Source organism: Neomonachus schauinslandi, chromosome 1, assembly GCF_002201575.2.
Source record: "Neomonachus schauinslandi chromosome 1, ASM220157v2, whole genome shotgun sequence".
Classification (NCBI taxonomy): Eukaryota; Metazoa; Chordata; class Mammalia; order Carnivora; family Phocidae; genus Neomonachus; species Neomonachus schauinslandi.
Window position 1 is genome coordinate 103,194,547 of NC_058403.1, and position 23,190 is coordinate 103,217,736.

A 23,190-nucleotide genomic window follows, 5' to 3' on the forward strand; every position below is an offset into this window, starting at 1 on the left:
ACTATGGATGCCTCAAATGCCCAACACCCCAAACTGAAATGATCCTTTGACCGCCCCTGCTCTCATTCTGTATGAATGCACTGTTCCTTAGCTCAGGGGCATTACCATCTAGCTAATTCCTCATGCCAAAAAATGGGCATAATACTTTCCTTTTCCCTCTTTACTTTCCTTTCAACCCAGTAAATCCCACAGTTTTACCCATTCACCTCTTTAACTCTGAAATGAGACACCACAGCCATTGCCCAAGTAGAAGCCATTACTAATATGTCCCAGAACACTTTAACAGCCTCCTGGCCTCCCTGCCTCAACTATGGTCCTTCCTAATCTCTCCTTCCCTTGAAGGCACAATAATATTTCAAAAATGAGAACCTGCCTCTATTACCATTTTGGTGAAAATTCATCAACTGCTTCCCCTGTTTTTAAGATAATGTCCACAGTCCTTACCAGGACAAAAGAAGTCCCTGGTTACCATCCATCCCATCTTTATCTACTCTCCAACTCATGCTCCAGGGCCAAGTGATCCTAACATCTTTGAGCTCCCTAGCCACCAGGTCTTTGCACATGCTGTTTCTTCTGTGTTGAACACTCTTTTTCTCCTCTCCCTTCTCTTCCTGGCTAATTCCCATTCAACCTTAAGGTTCCAGAAATCTCTGATTAATCTCCACACCACCACCCTAATACATCAAAAGATCTGGGTAACAGGTTTTTTTCTATCTGTGCTTCCATAGCATGTGGAACTTCCTGATCATTTTACTGATAACTCTGTGCTATAACTGCTTTTTTAATTTGTCATTTGTCCCACTGAAAACTCTGGTCAGAAAGGACAAATGTGGCATGTCAAACTTTAAGGAGACAAATGGCTTAAGTCTAACACAATAAAAAGAAACTTTTTCATAAGAGAATAGATGCATCCATAGGAAATGTTCCAAAGTCATGCTATTCTCTGCTACTCCTCAGGCTGCTGCTTTTAAGTGTATTAGAAACTAGCATCACAGAAAAGAAACAGGAGTGGGAAGAAAGCTAGTTGTAGAATAGCCATACTTAGATGTGGGAACGGAAAAGCAGCATGAACAAACTAACTTTAGAGTCCTAGAAAAAGCAGAAAATCTGAGCTTCTCCAAATGTGCTCCTCTAGCTACAGTTTGGTGCTTTATCATCTTTTGGAAAGTCATCATAAGCATGTGGAAGTGTCCAAACTTTCAAACAAACTATGGGGATCCCTTTGTTAATCAAGTGAATTTTCATCTATTAAACTGTATTTTTTCTTTTTTGAAGACTGATTTTATATATGCTGATATGACTTAGTTCAGAAAAAAGCATGCCTGAATACTCTAAGATTAATACATAAACAGGTTTCACTACAAATTCTAAAAAGCTATTTTGAAAATAAGTGAAACTGCATGCCAATTCACTTTGCTTGAGTTAATGAAAAACAAATATTTGTCAGAAAATATTGCTAAAATGGTTTGTGTCTCATGATACGAACCATACCACCAAAACTGCCAAAAGGCACAAGAGAATTCATTGCCTAGAAAAAAAAATCCAGTTAATTTTGGTTATGATATTTATTATATAGTAATCCCCCAAAAAGAAAGAAATGTTCCCCAAAAAAGAAACATAGTTCAGAGCTGACAAAGTTTTAAATCATTTAATAAAAAAATCCTCAACATATATTTTAAAAACTATCCACTTATTATTCATCATAGAACCTGACAGGAGCCTGGCAGACAAATGGGGAGACCATATACCACTTTTAAATATGACTACTGTAGTATTTACCAAAGGTAGTTGAAAGAAAAAGTCTTTGCTATAGATTAATACAAACATTTCTCAAAGGAAATGCAAATTCACACCAAAATTAATTAAAACATAAGGTACAATGATTAAGATCTCATCTTTCCTTTGCTCAACTATTCCATATTTTTAAAAGATGAGTTAAACTTATTTATAACCGATTAAAAATAAGCAATTATCTACATTAATAACATTTCAAAAGTAGAGATACTGGGCAAAAAAATTAATGAATACCTCCTAAGAACTAACACATGGAATAAGAAAAAAAAAAAAAACTTCAGAAAGGATCACACACAGATTTAAAAATATGTAGGGTCTTTTTTCTTTTTTTCAAGATTTTATTTATTTATTTGACAGAGACACAGCAAGAGAGGGAACACAAGCAGGGGGAGTGGGAGAGGGAGAAGCAGGCTTCCCGCGGAGCTGGGAGCCCGACGTGGGGCTCGATCCCATGACCCTGGGATCATGACCTGAGCTGAAGGCAGACGCTTAATGACTGAGCCACCCAGGCGCCCCTGTAGGGTCTTTGATAGGCAAAAGAATGTTACAGAATTATCTAATAGTTCACAAATTGTATTCCTCAATAGGTACAGATAAGTAAAAATAAAATTTTAGACAGACATATATACAAATTAAAAACTTTCATTCCTTGGAAGTTTCAAATATTGAAAATAAAATTTAAATTTTTGGGTAAATGGTATATATAAAATTTTACCATCATTCAGTGATAATTTTCTCCTTGTGTAAATTTTGTTGAAAAATAGAGAAAACTGTGTATTTATATTAAATTTTATAATAAATTATATCAGATGATATATATTTATACTACATATTTAGAACAGTAATCTCCAAAGTGTATTGGACGCATCAATACAATTTCTCTATTTCCTTTCACTGAAAATAAAAACACTGTAGATTGACTCTGGTGCCATCACTCAATCTAAATGTTAGAAGGTCGCATGTCATACCTTGAATTATAAACTGCTTAATGTATTTACAGATTAAATTATCTAGTTTTAGGGGCACCTGTGTGGCTCAGTTGGTTGGGCAGCAGAGTCTTGATTTCGGTTGGGGTCATGGTCTCAGGGTGGTGGTATCAAGCCCCAAGTCTGGCTCAGCACTCAGTGCGTAGTCTGCTTGTCCCTCGCCCTCTGCTCCTCCCCCCTCTCATGTTCTAACTCTAAAATGAATAGGTAAAATCTAAAAAATTTAAACATTAAAAAAAAATTATCTAGTTTTAAACAAAACTAATCCTCCCAAAATGGACAAGTGGCTTAAAAATATCCCCATAAAGAAATCGTGAAGAAAATGCTAACAATATAAACAAGAAAATAGCATAGCTGATGTTTCCCCTACTTTTGTAGGAGTCTTTGTTTTCCTTCATAAAATGGCTGACAAAGATGACAAATGTCAGAGGGCCTGGGTGGCTCAGTTGGTTAAGCATCTGACTGTTGATTTCAGCTTAGGTCACAATCTCAGGGTCATGAGATCCAGCCCAGCATCAGGCTATGCGCTGGGCATGGAGCCTGCTTAAGATTCTCTCTCTCTCCCTCCCCCCCCCCCCCAAAAAAAGACAAATGTCAAGTAATGGGCCAAAAATAAAGAAAAAATTATCAAGATGTCTATCTGAAATACAGATTTTCATCCACTATGCTTAAAGTCAACAGCATAATGGCTCACTGCTTAATCAAAACACTCATTTAAAAACTTGTAGCTTAGGGCACCTAGGTGGTTCAGTCGGTTAAGCTTCGGACTCTTTCATTTCAGCCTCTTCACTTCCACTCAGGTCATGATCTCAGGGTCCTGGGATCCAGTACCGTGCTCAGCACCAGGCTCCACGCTGAGTCTGCTTAGGATTCTCTCTCTCCCTTTCCCTCTGCCCCTCCCCACACTCACGCACAGACTCTCTCAAATAAGAAAAATCTTTAAAAATTTTTAAGAAAACTTTACAGCTTCACTAGAGGGAGAAAGAAGCTTTCTATGAATTTTTATTAGTTTAAATGGACTAGAACAGCTAGCATGCAAAAAAGCCTATTGTTCTCTTGGCTGTGCTCTTTTCAAATAGCAGCAGCCTTTCCATCTTCTGCAGTCAATTTCTAACTTCTGTTCCTACTTTCACATCTAGTTATAAAACACTGACTTAGAAAAGTTCAAGCTGGCATAGAGGTCTTTTGTTGCTATTGTTTGTTTGTTTGTTTGTTTTTGTTTTAATTTATTAAAAAATTTAATTATTAATTTATTTTAAAAATTTTATTTATTTATTTTTGCTATTTTTGCTATTATTTATTTTTGCTATTTTACCCAGGCCCTCTGACATAAATAAAGTCTTTCACATTTAGACATATACATATCCCATATCACACCCTATGGGATAAAAGAAAAGCCATTTCTCACCAGTATAAATTATAAAATGAGTTTTGGCTAAAAAAGAGGCTGAATGTTCCTTGGAAAATCTCCTGTAACTCTGCCGTAAATCTATATTTTAAAAATTACTACTGCCCTAGGACAATATTCAGTACTCTTGGCTGGCAAAGGGTTTTCATACAGCTTGAACAAGAAAAAAGTGCATTGGTGTTAGCATTCTAAGATAGTTGATACAGTATAATGTCTTTTTTTTTTTTTTTAAGATTTTATTTATTTGACAGAGACATACGAGAGAGGGAGATTGTGAGGGAGAGGGAGAAGCTGGCTTCCTGCTGAGCAGGGAGCCTGATGTGGGGCTCGATCCCAGGACCCCGGGATCATGACCTGAGCCGAAGGCAGACGCTTAACGACTGAGCCACCCAGGCGCCTCTAATGTCTCTTTTTCCATTGGGAATAAAATTGTCACTTCTTCCTTCTTCCACAAAAGCTACAAGTAGCTCATTTATGCACATAAATACAAAATACCATATAGAGCCTTACTTCTGCCCTGCTATGGTTATAGCAGACAGACAAAATATTTCAATGCTCATGTGAAAGATAACATTTCAGAATGTCTTTATAAGTGATATTTCTGCCCTCCTTGATAATTTTTCCTTAGATCTTGATTTTAGACTTTGGAAATTGATAGCCCTAAATGTAAAAAAAAAAAAAAATATATATATATATATATATATATATATATGTATATATATATATATATAAATACCACTATTCACTAATTGAAAGAAAACAATTGGAATATGAGTAATACATATTGGAATACTAAGAAAAAGAATGTGAAAATTTCATTTATATGGTAAATCTAATTTTATCCACCAAACTTCTTAGGAGTATTTGAAATATTCAGCCTCTCTTTTAGCCAAAACTTATTTTTTTCCTGTATATTTATAATTTATACTGGCAAGATATGGCTCACCTTTTCTTCCCTAGGTTGCGATACATATGACATATTTATGTCTAAGTATGAAAGACTTAGGTAATAGCAAAAATTAATTAACTAATTAAGAGAAAACAAAACCAGAAACTCCTGTGGATTTTTATTCTAGAACTGCCATTCCTGAGGCTGAAAAAGCAATAGAAATAAAATGAAAAGAGAAGAAAGTAATTAAGATAATATTAGCATCCTGGATTTTTTTTAGTTGAATATGTTTATAACCTTCTAGTTTTGCTCTCAGATAAAACTTACGAAAATATTCTGTAGTTATGCAAAGATTTAAATACAGTTAAAAGTTAATCTAAGTTTTGAAGGTCCAAGGTAGCCATGTAGAAGAAACTTATAGACACTTACGAAAAATAATGCTTTAAGTTTGGCTTATAATATATAACTGTATGGTCCTAAAGTTTTGGTAGTGCAGTGGAATTTCATACAGCTAACAATTCATTGTTAAAGGATTCAACTTTCCAACAAGTCCACCTTTTTATATAATAGTTATTTCTATAAAATAAGCATTATTCATATCCTAACATCATAGATATATTCTTCTGTAATAATTTTCTTCAAATTCTATAGGACCTTCTCACTAACTTAAAATAAAGAACTTACAGTCAAGGAATTTTCGCCATCATCATGTCTCATATGATTATGAGCTCTTCCTCTACCATCAGAGATGCTGAGCAAGTCTCTTCCAAAAGGTTCAGAAAAACTTCTCATCATCTGTCGCATACTTTCTCGGTGTGCAATAAAAGAATCACTGTTGAAAATACATATAATCATCCAAGAGTAAGGGTTGGAATTTAAATAATAAGTAGGCAGCTAAATTCTACAAAGAATTATTTGGGGTTGATATGCTTGTTAAAGAGACAAAAGAAGATTTTAGGTGAATGGAATTATCTCACAAAGACCCATTATTCATGAATACAAAAACTGTTTCATTTGCTATCTACTATAATTAATCTATGTATAATAAAAATACACCTTTATTTATTCCTTACTGTATAAAAATGACAAATACAAAGTAACACATCTCAGGTAGCTTAAGCCAGCAGTAAGGGAAATGGCAAAAAAAAAAAAAAGGACTGAGAAATACTGTTACCAGGTAGAGGTCATTTTAGGCAGCCAAAAATATAAATTCTAGTAAGAACCAATAAAGAATGCTAGCTTATTTATTTTTTAACTCTTATTTATGGAATATGAGCATTGTATTTATTTGTTTCACTTCTCTTCTGTAAAATAACGAGGAGTGGGATTGTATGATTAACTTTATAAAAAATGTGAACTAAGTTCTAGTTGTGCTACATTCTTTTTTTTTTAAGATTTTATTTATTTATTTGAGAGAGAGAGAATGAGAGACAGAGAGCATGAGAGGGAGGAGGGTCAGAGGGAGAAGCAGACTCCCTGCCGAGCAGGGAGCCCGATGCGGGACTCGATCCCGGGACTCCAGGATCATGACCTGAGCCGAAGGCAGTCGCTTAACCGACTGAGCCACCCAGGCGCCCTAGTTGTGCTACATTCTTACTTACAGTTGGTATTGTCAGTCTTTTTAATTTTAGCCATTTGAGTGGTGGTGTAATAGTATCTCATATTTTGTATGTCATTCATAGATCTTCTTTGATAAAATATGTGTTCAAATTTTTTCCCTATTTTAAAAACCGGGTTGTTTGTCTTATTGTTATGGACTTATAAGAGTTCTTTATATATTGTAGACATAAGACTTTTATCAGATATTTGTCTTGCAAGTATTCTTTTCCTAGTCTTGGTCTTGCCTTTTCATTTTCTTAACATCAACTTATTCAGCCACATAGCTATGGATCTTCAGTTTTCACCAGACTATGACCTTTGTGTAGTAGTTCTATTTCTGAGTTTTCTCTGTCTTTCATCTTGTTTAATTTCAATTCTTATAACATTTTACATATTTCTATAAGCTGCTTTCAATTGTTTTTAGGAGATTAGGGGAAGTACAATTTTTAAAATGAAGGGACAAGTTGGAATAGGAAGTCAGAATTAGACAATCTGAGGGAAGTATGGTTAAAAAAAAGTAAACTGTGTTATTTTAATGTACTTCTGAATTTACCCTGTGAAAGTTAAAAGGCTTCCATTTTTATTTTTTATCTTCTAATATGAGAAATTTATTTGCGGTTTCCTCACAAAATGTTTGATATTATTAAATTTAATTTCAGTTAGGAATATTATAAACATGATTATCTAGTCTCTGGTAAACTAATGAACTCACTAATTTATATGTGTGGTAGCCAGCTTCTAAGATGGCCCCCAATGATCCCCTTCCCTTAAGTATGGGCTGGATTTACTGACTTGTCTCTAATAGACTGTGGCTTCTGCTTGGGCATTGTCTTAGCAAGATGACTCACTCTGGGGCAAGCAGCTGCTATGCTATTAGGCAGCCTGGTGAGGCCTATGTAAATCCGTTTAGAAGCAGATTTTTGAGACCAGTCAACAACCACGTGAAAGAAATTGGAAGTAAATTCTCTATCAGTCAAGCCTTGAGATGACTGCAGCCTTGACTCACAATTTGATGCAGCCTCCTAAGAAGCCGAGTCACAACCACCTAGGTAAGCTGCTCCTGGATTTCTAACCAATAGAAATTATATAATAAATGTTTGTTGTTTTAAGCTACTAAATTACAGCAGCAATAGATTACTAATACATATTACATCCCAAGGAACAATGCATAACACATCTAAAACTGTTCCCATTCTAAGTCTTCAATTTTACTGGTTTTTATCTAAAGACTGGGAGGGAAATGAATGCAAATCTTTAAAAATCAGTAGTTTATCTGTAGGTCTGTTTCAGCATTGTGAGAAAATTTTTTTTAGATTTTCACCAAATTTTGAGACTGTTTGGGATGGTACAAATTAAAACATAAGCTTCTATAAACCTCAGGAGGATGGGGTTTCTCAGACAGGTAGTCTTACTTTAGAGCAGTTGAAACTAAGGCACAAGAAGCCCATGAAACTGTTGATTAGAAGATGTAAGTCTCATGTATTAAAACACTTGAGCCAGAGAAAACCAACTGGTTTAAATGAGTACCCCTTCTCCAATCAAAAGTCACTAAGGAAGAGGTTCAGAACTGCAGATACTGACTGCAATGCAGCTGCTTCTCTATGTAGCATGTACCCAGGTGAGTAGAGACTTTAAGAATGGTAAGCAACTCTCCCGAAAAATGATGGAGAGACCATCTGATATATAGAATGGTTCAAATTCAATAAACATTTATCATGTATACTGTGTGTCAAGCACAGAAGGTGATTACTGGTCTAGAGGAACTTATAGTCTGACAGAGAAATGAGACATATGTTTTAAAATTGAGATTATAAAACTTGGGTATTAATTTAGCTAATGTAAGAAATTGCCATAAATTTAGTGATTTAAAACAACAAATTTACACTTTTACAGTTCAGGGGGTCAGAAGCCCAGAATGGATATCACTGGGCTACAATCAAGGCGTTGGCAGGGCTGGTTCATTCTGGAGGCTGTGGGGGAAATCTGTTTCTTCCCTGCCTTTTTTCAAGCTTCTAGAGACTGCCCATATTCCTTGGCTTGTGACCCCCCCTTTTTTTCTATTTTCAAAGCCAGCAGCATAGCATCTTCAAATCTCTAACTCTTCCACATTTAAAGGACCCTTGTGACTAAATTGAGTCTCCCTGTGTACTCCAGGTTAATCTCTTATTTTAAGGTGATTAATAATCTTAATTTCATCTGTAACCTTAATTCCTCCTTGTCATGTAAATTAACATATTCACAAATTCTGGGGATTAGGGGATTAGGACATAGACATCTTTGGGAGAAGGGGAATTATTCCACCTACTACAGATATATTCCTAAAATCACATTATTTAAAGCAATTTCCAACTGTTCCTCTCAGTCTGCATAAAAGTCTTAGAAGACTGAAATGCTATAAAATACAGCCTGTGATTAACCTGGCACTAGAACACTGAATGGGATTTCTATGACTGATGATTAAAACAGTAAAAAGAACATAAACCTATTTTACAAGCCAAAAGAGATCTTGAAAGCATCAGCTCCTGAAGTATCCACCTCAATGGCAGCATTCCCTCTGCACTAAATAGCCTGATTTGTAACCATTATTTCTTCTTATAATTCAAGGTGACTTTTGAGATCCTTTCTTAGAATGCTAAATGATTACAAAGTTAAAAAAAAGTAAATAAGAACTTACGAAATCCATACGAATGAAAACTACTTTCTGTTCTTATGTAGCAAAGTAAGACATCTATTATTCTCCCCATCCCACCAAACCCATTTCCCGACACTCTTTGAGCTACTGTCTCCTTCCCTTTAGCAGTTAAAATCTTCCAGTAGTCATCTATACTTGTATCCTTTATTTCCTTGGAGTGCATTCACTTTATTTTACAAATGCCCCTTTCCTTCCCTTCACTTCTGCATTAAAACTCCAAGGATTCCCTCAACCTTCCAATTACTGAAACCCAAAGTCATTCCTGTTCCTTGAATACTCAGCATCTCTAACTTTGGAGCAATGTACTGTTCGGAGCCTTGTTTGATAAATGCCTCCTTTAAATTCTCCTTTCATTGTTCATTCTCCTTCTGATTTCCTTCTCACCCTTGACAGAGCTTCCTGAGTGTCACAGATAGATAACTGGTGTGTCAAAATGTTGACATGCTCAGCCTTGAAGCAGCCGGTTGGGGCCTGAGCCAGCCAAAGCCCCTGGAGCTGGTTACTTCTGTCTTTCCTTCTTGTACCCCAAGGTGCTTTGCAAATATTTTCTAACTGTGAGTGACATTAAAATATTAAAAAGTACTGTCTCCTAAAGACATACAGTCCCCAACTTATGATGGTTTGACTTCTGATTTTTGGAATTATGATGGTGTGAGAATGCTACACATTCAATAGAAACTGTACTTGGAATTTTGCACTTTGATCTTTTCCTGGGCTAGCAATATGTGGTACCACACTCTCTGGTGATGCTGAGCCGCAGCAGCAGCTTCAGCTCCGAGTCAGCCACGGGATCATGAAGGCAAACAGCCGATACACTGATAACCTCTGTGCCCATACAACCATTCCGATTTTCATTTTCAGTACAGTAGTCAATAAATTACATGAGATATTCAACACTTTACTGGAAAATAGGCTTTATGTTGGATGATTCTGCCCAACTGTATAGGCTAATGTAAGTGTTCTGAACACGTTAAGGTAGGCTAGGCTAGGCTAGGCTAAGCTATCATGTTCAGTGGGTTGGGTGGATTAAATGCCTTTCAAATCACACAATTTTCAATTTACAGTGGGTTTATCAGGATGTAACTCCAGCTTAAATTGAGGGAGATCTGTTCTTGTTTTCCCTGGCCTCTGTAGGGCTGATTCCTTTTAACTTGAACATGCTTAAAAATCACCAGAGGCACTTATTAAAATTCAGATTCCTGAAACATACACCCAAGGATTTTTGATTCATTATATCTGGGGCATGGCCCAATTAATCTGCATTTAAGCAAGCATTTCTATTAACCCTAATGCAGACATTCCAAGAACCTCACATGAATAAACACTAATCCTCTTCAACCATTTTGTCAGGGACCTCTAGTTCAATTTCTGCTTGTTTTGATACAAACGGTCTCCATTTATTTAACAAATATTTACTGGATACCTATGTAAAAGGCACTGTGCTAGGAATTGGGAATGGAGCCCTGATCTCACAATAGAAATTGTAATACTTTCTAAAATACTCAGAGTATAAGTTACAAATAACAATAAAGTAATTTTTGGACATTTGCCTATTACATTGTAGTAAGTCTTTAATCTAACATTTCCAACACTGTCTGTTTCCCTAGCCAGCTCTTCCTCTTTATGTCTCTTTTTCTATTAAGGGCACAGCCATTATTCTCCAAGTTATCCAAACTCAAAACTTCAGGAATGGGCTGGATGTTAGTTGGGTTTTAATCTGTCCTGTACTAGCTTCAAGAGAGGAAACAGGTGAACTCTGGTTCCATGGGTAGAATAAAGGAGATGGCAAGTGCTCTAGTTCAATCTCCCTCTATCAAGAAAAGCTGAGGTTGGTTTACTTCTGAATTATCATTACTTCTTATATCTTATTATTTCTTTTCTGGATTCTAACATCTAGTAATTTGAGCAGAGTAAATTTTTAGTAGTCATGTCTAAGTTTCTTTCACACCCGAACTGAAACAGTGGCTTATCTGGGCATACAATTCTAAATCATTTCTCCTCACTATTTTGAGGATCTATATTGCTTGATTATCTTCCTTACTTAGTGTTAAGAGAAGAGTGATGACAATCTGGTTCTCATTCTTTCTAAAGAATCTACACTCTCAGGGCCCCTGGGTGGCTCAATCAGTTGAATATCTGCCTTCAGCTCAGGTCATGACTACAGGGTCCTGGGATTGAGCCCTGCATCAGGGCTCCCTGCTCAGCAGGGAGTCTGCCTCTCCCCTTGCTCATGCTCTCTCAAATAAATAAATAAAATCTTAAAAAAAAAAAAAAGAATCTACACTCTGGAAGATCTATGATCTACGATTCTTTTCTTTTTAATGTATCAAAATTACATTATTATGTGTCTAGGTATAGAATTAAAAAAAAAATCCTGACAACCCTCAAATTTCCCTTTCCAATGTGTGTTCTAAGGATTTCAGTCTTTGGTTAGTTTTAGAAATTGTTCTTAAAATATTTCTTTGCATATTTACTATTCTATCTGTTCCTTCTTTGTAGAATTTGAACCCTCTGTGATTTTGTCCTACATATTGGAAGAAATGCCTTGGCTCAGTTTCCCAGGTTACTATTTTAGTCTTTGACTGTGAAAATTCTACGTAACTCATTTTTTTTTGTCATTTTAAAATCAAAATTTTAATTTCTGGTATCTCTGGTTAGTTTTTTCCAAAATGAATGCACTATCCTCCGACATCTCTAAAGTTTTTCACATTTAATCCATTTCAATCTCCTTTCGATGTGACTTTCTACACTGCAGACACTAGAAAGTTTAAGATTTAGTTTCCTAGACTCTACTACAGCAAAGTTTCTGGATTTAGGTTCTGCCAGTTATGGACCATTATTTGAGAATTGGAAAGTAGAAGTGTGGCAGAGTCTGTAAGTACTATTACTTCTCTTATTTGGTAAGCATGATCACAGAGGTAGACAGTCGTTCTGTAGCAGTGCTATCGGAAGTCCATCACTAGAGCTTATGGGTACTGGGGGCCAGACAAGGGAAATCCATTTTGCTGGTATGGGTCCCCACAGGTACACCATGACTTTAGAGCCAGCAGCAGTAGCAGCAGCTTCCCAATTCAACAATTCCTAGTGCGAGAAGTGGCCACTGCTCCCTCCATGGTCTGGACCTCTGATGTGGCTTTGGGAGTCATTCCTGAAAGTTCAATCTAGAGTCTGTTTCTTAGGCCATCACAAAGATTCTCTAAGCTGTTTAATGCCCTGTAATAAATTCTTTTTTGCCTAAAGCAGTAAATTTTGTTTTCTGCAACTGAGCCGATGTAAGTAGGAAAGTACACATTTACGTTTGTCAGCTTTAATCCCATTCCAGCACTTTTAAGTAGTATTGACTATTCAAACTATTTTGTCATTTTTCTTTTAAGTACTCTTCACTATCTTTTTTTTTTTTTTTAAGATTTTATTTATTTGAGAGAGACACAGCAAGAGAGGGAACACAAGCAGGAAGAGTGGGAAAGGCAGAAGCAGGCTTCCCGCCAAGCAGGGAGCCCGATGCAGGGCTAGATCCCAGGACCCTGGGATCATGACCTGAGCCGAAGGCAGACGCTTAACGACTGAGCCACCTAGGTGCCCCACTATCTTCTTTTCTACTTTCTTTTCTTTCCCTCAAAAGGAAGGCATAGGTTACCATTATGGAGAGTCAAAGGGGAAATTTTTTAAAATTCAAGTTAAAAATAGTCTTGTTATTGACTATTGATAATAAAATAGCATACAGAAAATATTGTTTGTCTTTTCTGTTAAATTAAAAGCTTCTTGAAGAAAAGGAACATATCTCTCTTGCTCAATCCACTACCCAAAATTAGCGTGCAGATGTTTCTTTACTGACTGATGGAACAGTAACTGAAAAAGGATAGGAAAAAAGCCATTAAAAACTTTTCAGCACTTTTAAAAGAATTTAAATGGAATATTATGTCACCTTTAAAACAGCAAGGCAGATGTTTATGTGCTGACATGGAAGGATTAACAAGATATATAGTAAATCTCTATCTGTGTAAAAAATTCATGTATATATGCTTATAAATGTATAGAACATATCCCTAGGAAGCTACGTAGCAAACTGGTCACCGTGGTTGCATTTGGGAGGGTACCTAGATGGTTGAGGGCTAAAGGTGAGAGGGAGTCTTTTTTTGTCTCAATAAGCTCTTTTATTGAAGTACAGAACATACAGAAAAGTGTACAGATCATAATCGTATAACTCACTGAGGTTTTTTCCCATCTTAAGCATTTTTAAACGAACAGTTTAGTGTTAAGTATACTCACATTGTTGTGGAAAGGGAGTCTTTTAACCTCTTCTGTAGGTTTTGTTTTGGCCATAAGCATGTATTACATATTCCAAAAACACACTTTTGAAAATGTAAAGTACCTTGATACCTTATAAAATAAGGTATTAATTACCAAATATTGGATGTTACTGAATTTTAAGATTTAAAAAAAATTTTTAAAGTCTTCTAGTGCACATGTAAATATGGAAAATTGATATGGGAAAAGAGTTCTGGAATTCCAAATCATATGCAAATGTTCACTCCAGGCTGTATAAATGTGTTTTTCTTTCTTAATAGTAATAAAGCTTATCTCAGCAAATCCCACTAAAATTATGTCAATTTATCTTATTCTGTGAAAACCCTAAAGTATATTAGCTTGTCAAAGTTTGTGGTGAGACGCTACTAAATTTTATGTTTTAATAAAGTAATATTTCCCAACTGTTATTAATTAGGCATTAGTTTTAAAAATATGCTAAGGCAGAAACTGTACTCCAAAAACACTGTGTAGTTCTGAGGCCTTATTGCCGTGATTAAACTTGGAACAAAATTCCTGAGAACTGAACGTAGAAATTTGTTATATTGTTTTGAATGATTGCGTCTACCATATATGGTGCAAAGGTGAGTGTTTTTAACTTAAAGACTTTTTTAAAACTACTGTGGTTAACTAACACTGCTTTGCAGTTCAGAAACACAGTATCTCAGCAGTAAAGTTTTACTAAAAATAAAGAACAAGGTGTCAATAGTTTCATCAATCACAATTTAATCTTCTCAGAAAGCAGTGCCATTGCCCAGGTACACTTGATGATATTAGAAAGTACTAAAAAATAAAAAGATGGGTATTCTCTAAATAAATCTCATAGGGAGGCTGTATATGAGAGTGTTTCTAGACTGCTTTGTTCTATAGATCTGTTTATTCTTGTCCAATATCAATTGTTTTAACAGAAACTGTTAAATAGAAAAATGTAGTTAATAATGACTTAAATATAAATAGGTCACCTGCATACCTGACCGACGTGATAATTTCCAACCACCTCCGCATAAGGACCACTCTGGTCTGGATGATTGATAACCACTTTACAAATCACTTGTTTGACAAATCCATGTTCTAAAAAATTGTAACATGTCAGTACTCTCACTTCTCCGTTTGCACTCCTGCTGTAACTCTCTTGTCCTCTACATACCAACCCACTTAGGAACACTGCTGTACTTTCCAGCCTCTGTCCTGCTCACTGACAAATTTTATGCAAAGTCATAAAAGGAAAGTGCTCTCTCCAGTGTGGGTGCAGGTTGAAGATACTCTTATCGCAACTGAATACAAAAATTTCTACAGGAAATTTATTCTTAATCGAATTAGTAACTGAATCTCTCAGAATGAAGAGTTGCTTTAGATAAATGTTGGGTATTAACTGGAAAAACGTAATTGTACTAAATTCACTCAGGAAATATAAAATGAAGACACCAGACATTAGCTTTATTTAAGTATTATACATACCTCATTCTTTCCAACTAAAAACAAACTATAACATATTAAGAAAAAAACAAGATATTATACATACGATACAGAAAAATATCATAAACAAAGTCATTTTTCCATGAATTCTTGTGGGATTTTTAGTTTGGGATTTTTGTCTTATTGATAAGAGTGACAGGTGCAGAAAATTTAACAGACTACTATTCCTAAATTTACCACCTGTTAAAGGTTTCAGAATCACTACTCTAACAGAATTGTAGGCAACTAGCATTATAAGAAGTTGTAACAATTTAAAAATTAAATGGATCAATGGCACAGAATGAGCAACTTAGGTTTGAATACACTGGAGAGCAGAAAGGGAGTTGTTTTATGCTTTCGAAATCAAGATGTGAAGATCAAGTTAGTTTATAATTAAGGAATCAGAATTTGGTGTCTGGATCTCCCACTTTTTACTTAAAGGAACAGAATTTCAAGTAATTCCAAGACCCATAAAGAGTTGTCTAAGAAACAATTTTTTAATTCTTACCTCAAAAACTAGATTATTCCAAAGTATTTCATATCTAGATGATACTTAATGCCAAATGATGCCAAGCAATTGGAATTATTTTAACTTTTTTTTTTTTAAGATTTTTTTATTTATTTGACAGAGAGAGAGACACAGCGAGAGAGGGAACACAAGCAGGGGGAATGGGAGAGGGAGAAGCAGGCCTCCCGCAGAGCAGGGAACCCGATGTGGGGCTCGATCCCAGGACCCTGGGATCATGACCTGAGCCGAAGACAGACGCTTAACGACTGAGCCACCCAGGCGCCCCGGAATTATTTTAACTTTTATTACATGTGATATGGTACTGTGGTTATGTAAGATAACCATATTTTTTCAGAAATGTATTTGGAAATACATAGGGGTTAGATGACAAGAAATCTGGGATTTGCTTTAAAATACATTTGAGATATCAGCAGAAATAGAGATGGATAAAACAAGTATAAATTTTGAAATTCTGGGTGACAGATACACAATTGTTATACTTTTGTAGTATATGTTTGAAATGTTTCATTAAAAAGTTTTAAAGAACAAAAAGAAATAGAACTATGTGGAGTTAAAGGATTTCATACCACCTGATATTTTATTTTTTAAATTTTTTTAAAAGATTTTATTTATTTATTTGACAGAGAGAGACACAGCGAGAGAGGGAACACAAGCAGGGGGAGTGGGAGAGGGAGAAGCAGGCTTCCAGTGGAGCAGGGAGCCCGATGCGGGGCTCGATCCCAGGACCCTGGGATCATGACCTGAGCCGAAGGCAGACGCCCAATGACTGAGCCACCCAGGCATCCTCACCTTTTGCTTAGAGCTCCATATTCACTGGACATTTATAGCTTAGAATATGGGTAGCAGTGTGGAGATTAAAATGTTCATTCTTATTGATATGCAGTCACTTAAGAAAACCAGTCAACTTTCCCTTTAGATACGTGGATGAGATTCAACTGCAAAGAACAAAAATACTTCAGAGAATACTAGATTTTGTTCTGTGAATAAGTGAGTATTCAGCAGCTATTATTTTCCTATAGAAACATATAATTTAGTGAGATTTATTTTTCTGATTGCATTATAATTGGGCTACAAATTCAACAACTAAATGTGGCCCATTTACCCTGTTGCCCAGGTTTTTTCTTTATTTAAATAGAAGTAGGTATATATTTATATGTAGAACAACTGTTAAAAACGTTTTTATTTTTTGAGTGACATGAACAAAAGGTTGCTTGTTGGAAAAAGCATTAAGACAAAATTGTGCTCACAGTCTGGCTTTTGCACCTGTCTAAACCATTCAGGAAGAAATCTGCCTGGGCCCTGAAGTAAGTTCAATTCTTGTCTACCCAGAACAGCAGCTGCTCAAAGATAAGACTAAAATTTCTCTAGTTCAAGCTTGAATTCTTTTTTATCAAAGCCAAAAATCTCTTGTGGTAAGCAAGGAACAATTTTATTATTTTTAAAATTAACCTAATGCAGAGTTTCTTTTCTCAGGTGAGAAGTCAATCATTTTTATATTTTTCTACCTATTCATATTATTCTCTTGAAAATTAATGTTTCATTCTAGGAAAATAAATTGGAAATATGACTAGGCTTTATAAGCTTCATACATTATATACTGGTCATTTCATATATATAAACTAGTCTAAAGTAATAATTTGAAATGTGGTTAAAGATTTAAATGAAAAATACTCTTCATACATCCACAGTATGCAATATTTTGCAGACACTAAACTCATACTTTAGAGAATATCTAAAGACTAGGAAAATGATTGTGGTATATGTAGAGGAAAATAGTATATTTATGATCATAAAGCTTTGTTCTGATTTTAGAAAATATTTTTCATATAAGGAAAATGGAAACAAAATACACCGAAATGATAAAATCTTGGTTGCATGATTTCCTTTACCAAACTTTCTATAGTTTTCAGATTTTCCATGAGGATGCATTTTCATTTAAATCAGAAAAAATTTACTTATGCTATTATGATAGCCATACTATCTCTTTTAGGATTGCTGACACAAACCACAACCAAACGGAACGATATTTGGCACCAAATGTACCTTTTCTACTCCATATTATTTATCTATCACAAGCTATGAAAAATAAAGTTTGCCCCCCCACCACCAAAAAAAAAAAAAAAAAGAACTTAACTCTTAGATTGGGAATAATTTCAACATAAAAGGTTTTTTTTTTTTTAAGGGATAGTAAGCTTTACTTCCAAATAAGGTCCTGTTTTTAAGACTCTCTCAAATATATAAATATATTGACCAGTTACAATTTTATTTGGCCAGTACAATAAAGTAAAAAGCAGTTTATTCTTTATACATAAGGGTCTCAGATAATTGACATGGCATTCCCAGTCATCAAGAAAAATTCCTTCCTTCCACTATACATAGTGGTGGCAAAAAGCTTATCAGCAGATTGTTATGGCTTTCTTGATCATAAAGAAATGTTCTTAGTTCCAATGAGGTGTAAAGGTCCATAAAGAAAATACATTCATTAGGTGATCCAAGTTTTGACACTAGAAATAATGCATATTACATTCATAAGAGAATCCTGAGGGCATGGGCCATAACTTCTACAAATTTATAATAGAGTCCACAGCATTAGGCATATAATAGAAACCCAAGAAATATTTGAACGAATTAATTTCCACAGGCAATTCTTTATTTCCCCACTGTTTAGAGGCACAGTTTAAAATGGTGGTGTGGCAGAAGCCTTTTATATTAAAAGGGTTGTAGGAATGCCTATGGCCCCCTCTCATCCTATAAGCACTCCCTTACTTTTTTGTGGATATTTACAATGTTCAGGGATAGAACTAAGCATTTTATGATTAGATGCTACCAAATGGCATTCCTTGATCCAGCAACTATGTCATACTCATGCTTTGCTCCTTGGCTCTGAATTCAATGGTTTATACCTACTGAACCACAGAAAGCCCCAAAAGTCTACCTTAGAAATTCTTTCAGTTCATAGTGCCTCATTCTATCAAATATGATCTTGAAATCTGCAAAGTTCATTTTTAAGAAACATATACATTAAAATATTTCTGAGAACAAATTTCTAGGTGCTAATAGTCACAGAAGCTGTTAGGTGTCTTAACATAAAATGGAATCCTGAAAATCAAAACCTTAAATTTTAGCTGAGTACTCTCAAGCCACCTTTATTAAATGATTAAAATTGGGAGGTTTATGTGGCAGAATACTAATTAGCACCAAACTATGTCATCTTGATGGAAGACCCTACCTCAGACTTTAAGTCTGAAAACAAGTATGTGAGTAACCCTGAACATTTCATTGTTCACAAAAGCTTATTTAGAAAGGTGATTTTATTTCCTGTTTTATGACAATATTCTCAATCAAGAAAATATCAGTCAAGGCCTGTCTTGTACAAGGAATATATTCACTTTCAATTCAGTCAGTGAGTAAGTCAAAGCCAGTGTCCTTGAACTACCTCCAAAGGGCAAAATAATTTTTTTTAATTTAAAAAGATTATAGATATGCAATTTTTAGCTCCTGCTAAGACCAAAGAGATGGAAAAGTAACATCCTGTGAATATATGTAGGGGTTCTTTGACCAAAGACTAGTCATCATACATAGGTTGCCCTTAAGGAAATGTTAACGATTTATAATCAAAAATAAGGCTGATAGATTTGCCAACCTGCTCTGAGCCTTTAATATCTAATACCTGATATGTGGTAACATAGCTATTCTCTGTAGCTTGCATGATCAGACTTTCATTTCTGCAGGTCAGAAGATTCAAAGTTCATATTCTGCACAAAGTAGAAATTTTTAGACTGTACCAGATATAGGTAAACTTTAATACGAAATAATCAATGTTTTTAGGATATAGGATAGATGTCAAAATCACTTGAACTTCAAATTAATTTTCCTGCCCATACATATGTATTTCTATTTCTTCTTAAGCAAATATAAATGGGAAGGGAAAGTAGTATTCTTGAGAGTAAACTGCATGCCAGAAGTGCCAGCTTTTAGCTTTTGTGTCTTCAACGAAATTACAAGTATTATTTACTTAAGAAGGTGTATATGAGGATATACTGTATGGCAACTTTCACTGAATTTCAGCTCTGCAACATCAGGTACAAAAAAAAAATTCTAAATATACAATAAAACACTAAACTTCAACATATCACTTTTAAAGTTTCCTTTTAATTTTCTGATGAAACATTTGAGGTACAACATTTACAGTAAACACTGAAAATGAACATATTTGAATTCAAGACTATAGATTTTAATTGGTTTTTTTACTCAAATCTTTTAAACATCTGACTATTTGATTCCAGTATTTTACATCTCAAATTATTTAATAATTCTAACTTTATATCCAAAAAGTATTTGTCTGCCTACTTTAGAATAATTTGTAAATTAGTAGAGTGTGCTTATATTGACATCCTTGATATACTGAACTGATGGTTATTTAGACAATGGTAGTGTTCAAATTAGAAAGTGTCAACAGCAACAATAGCATATGCTGAGTGCAAATACTTTCAGCAATTAACTAAATACCAAATTAACTACAATACAGAGTGTAAAGGACACCAGATTATCATTAAACAATATTTACTGAATACTTTCTAAATGTCAGGTATTAAGTTAGCAATAAAGGAACTCAATGACACATTATGTTAGCAATAGGGCTAATATTTATACAAAAGATGGTGGGCATGGAACCCTTCTGTGTTCTTTAAGGTCAATGAATGATTTGATAAGGAGTCTGTAACCTTTAAGAATTTCTTATGTTGGATTTATGTTAAGTAATGGATACTCACTTTGTTTGAGGTTAGTCAAATGACAGATTACTTGAAATAAATAGAACCACACATTCTCTTTCTTCCTTACTCACCCCTCCATCGTGTTTACTCTCTAAACAGTTAATTGTGGAGCAACGAAATTATAAGCATGCATCTGTTTTATAAAGTTAATTATAATAATTTTATCCTAAATTTTTATGACATGGCTGTCTGCATTTGAAGAAGGCTACGAAGAGTGATGACTGAAAGACCCACTGACATATAACTGACAGTCCTTTCCCTCCTAAGCACAGGGAAGAGTGTTCTTTGATGTATGCCTACTATTTGTGGTCTGTTACTATTTCTGATCCTGACTCTTGGGTTCATTGCCTTTGCTCAGACAGTTACCCAAGAGTTTAAATTACACTTTTGCTAGACGTTTTTAAAAAGGTACTAATTATACTCTCACAGTTTAGTTAAGGCCATTGCTGTTTTTGATATATTGAGGACATAATGCAACTCAAAAGTTGTCATAATCAAGAATTCTTAACCATTACCCACTGTAGTGGTCACAATTACATTAAGAATCATTTCAACAGCTCAACTAATCCCTACTCTGAGACTTTTAAAAGAGCAAATCGGAATACAGCACAAAATTTAAAATTGTTGAAATGGCATTAATTGTAAATGTCCCCAAAGCTCCTAAACAAGTTAACTAAAACAGCCTAATAAATTTGCCTGAATCCATACACCCCTTAATTGTAATTTACAACCTTTAGAATGAAATGTTAATCATTTTATTTTTCTATGTTAATTATTTCATCTCTTTTTACCATTAATTATCCTTTCAATTGTCACTTTTATGTTATTTGGTTTAAAAATAATACTAACACATGTAAGCCAACACAGTATTTTCCTTTAAAAACAACAATACTACGTAGAAAACTACGGACATTTTAAACTTAAAAAAAAAATGTCTAGGAGTTGCATAGATGGAGAATTTAATCGATCAAAATAAATTAGGACACCAAGTCAAAGTTCAAACTGGCAAAACACTTGCGCAAAAAAGTAGCACAAAGCTTCCCGTCTTAGGAATCCAACTAGTTTGTAATCATTTTTATATAATCGCCAAAGCAAGAACTAAAACAAACAAACAAAAACAAACAAAAAACCCCCCAAAAACCCCAAAAAACAAAAAAACACCCACACCCCCACACAAGAAAACTCGATTATAATGAAGCAACTAATTAAGTTCTGGATGCCTTCTTCCTAAGGCATCACGTTAATTCACTTGGAACTGTCCACAGATTTGACGTTTGTTTACCTGAGGTGTTAAATGCACCCACTCTCTGCTTCCCTGCCCTATTTGCACTTCGGAGAGAGGAGTCCCTTTACAAACAGGACTAGCTTTGTAACAAAGCAAGCAAAGAAAACAGTGCACTCGGCAACCTCCAACCACTTCGACGTGACAGCACAACTCTCCAACTTGCTGTGCTCTCAGAAGTGCGTGTTTATGAAAACGCTGTTTTAAAAATGTGTTCCTTTTCAAACAGTTGTCATCTTAGAAGACATTCCCTGCCTCTCATTTGGAACTGAAACAGGCGTGGAAAGGGTCCCGTAAGCGTATTTCTCACCAGAAGTTCCACCTAGAGGGCAGTTACCGTCACCTGCAAGGCTCTGCGGCTGCGAAGGCGGGCCTCCGAGCGCGGGAACCAACCCGGACACCCGAAGTCCGGCCACGTCGAGAGCAGCGGGCACTTGGGTTTGTGTGCGGGGGGCCGGCTCGCACCTCTCCCCACCTCACGCTCCCAAATCCTTCTCTCCTCTCCCTCCCACATCCCCAATTCTTCTCCCTCCCACACCCCTAAATCTTCCTCTCCCTCCTCAACCCCCCAATCCTTCGCTCCCCTCCCTCCCACACCCCTAACTTCTCTCCTCCCTTCCCTCTCACGCCCTCGAGTCCTCTTCTCCCCCCAAGCCGCCTCCTGAAGTTACTCAAATTCCCCCTCGCCTTCCTCACAGTTTTCTCGCACTTTTCCCTTAAAATAGCTCCCTTCAAGATCCCTGAACTCCCGGGCGCCTGGGTGGCTCAGTTGGTTAAGCGACTGCCTTCGGCTCAGGTCATGATCCTGGAGACCCGGGATCGAGTCCCGCATTGGGCTCCCTGCTCGGCGGGGAGCCTGCTTCTCCCTCTGACCCTCCTCCCTCTCATGCTCTCTGTCTCTCATTCTCTCTCTCTCAAATAAATAAATAAAATCTTTAAAAAAAAAAAAAAAAAAGATCCCTGAACTCCCGCGCGACCGCGGGCTCCCATCCCCCCACACTCACGAGAAGAAGGGATCATCCTCAAAGCTGCTGCTCAGCATCCCGAACATCGTGGCTCTGTCCCGGGCGGCGGCGGACGCGGACAGATTGGAAAACGAGGTGACTCGCCGCGGCCGCGACCCGAGCCAGCCTTCCCCACGCAGTCAACGCTCCTCGCCCGGCTGCGAAGGCGGTGCCCGCCGCGAAAGGCGATGCGTGACGCCGAGCTGCTTTCCCATTGGGCGCTGGTCTCCTGGCGTCACTAAGACGAGGCGGGGAATAAAGCGCCGCTGCCATGGCAACTGCCGTCAACAGAGTGGAGGCGAGAGGTCTGGCTTCCCGCCAGCCAGGCGACGAAGCGTTCTGAGGGACGAGATAGCTTTTTCCCGGGGCTGCAGGAACACAAAAATTAGACCACCTTCTGCGTGACCTTGGGCAAATCGCCCTCGGCCTCGAACCCCAACTCTCTTTTCGGGAAAATGGAAATGGGCCAAGA

The 23,190-nt window shown here is 36.3% G+C and overlaps 1 protein-coding gene across 4 annotated transcripts in view; it reads right to left on the minus strand.

The window, feature by feature from the left end:
* The window catches only part of MLF1 (myeloid leukemia factor 1), a 32,121-nt gene extending 9,231 nt beyond the window's left edge, over nucleotides 1–22,890 (minus strand). For 3 of the 4 annotated variants that reach the window (XM_021702571.2, XM_021702570.2, XM_021702569.2), the window contains exons 1-2: nucleotides 22,719–22,890; nucleotides 5,762–5,909 (exon numbers count right to left, since the gene is read on the minus strand). In XM_021702571.2, the coding sequence (XP_021558246.1) occupies nucleotides 5,762–5,909; nucleotides 22,719–22,765 (195 nt within the window). In that variant the 5' untranslated portion in view covers nucleotides 22,766–22,890. Of the gene's footprint in view, nucleotides 1–1,486; nucleotides 1,529–5,761; nucleotides 5,910–22,718 lie in introns of all 4 variants that reach the window. The other variant, XM_044915054.1, reaches the window with a different exon arrangement.
* Between the last annotated feature and the right edge of the window lie 300 nt (nucleotides 22,891–23,190).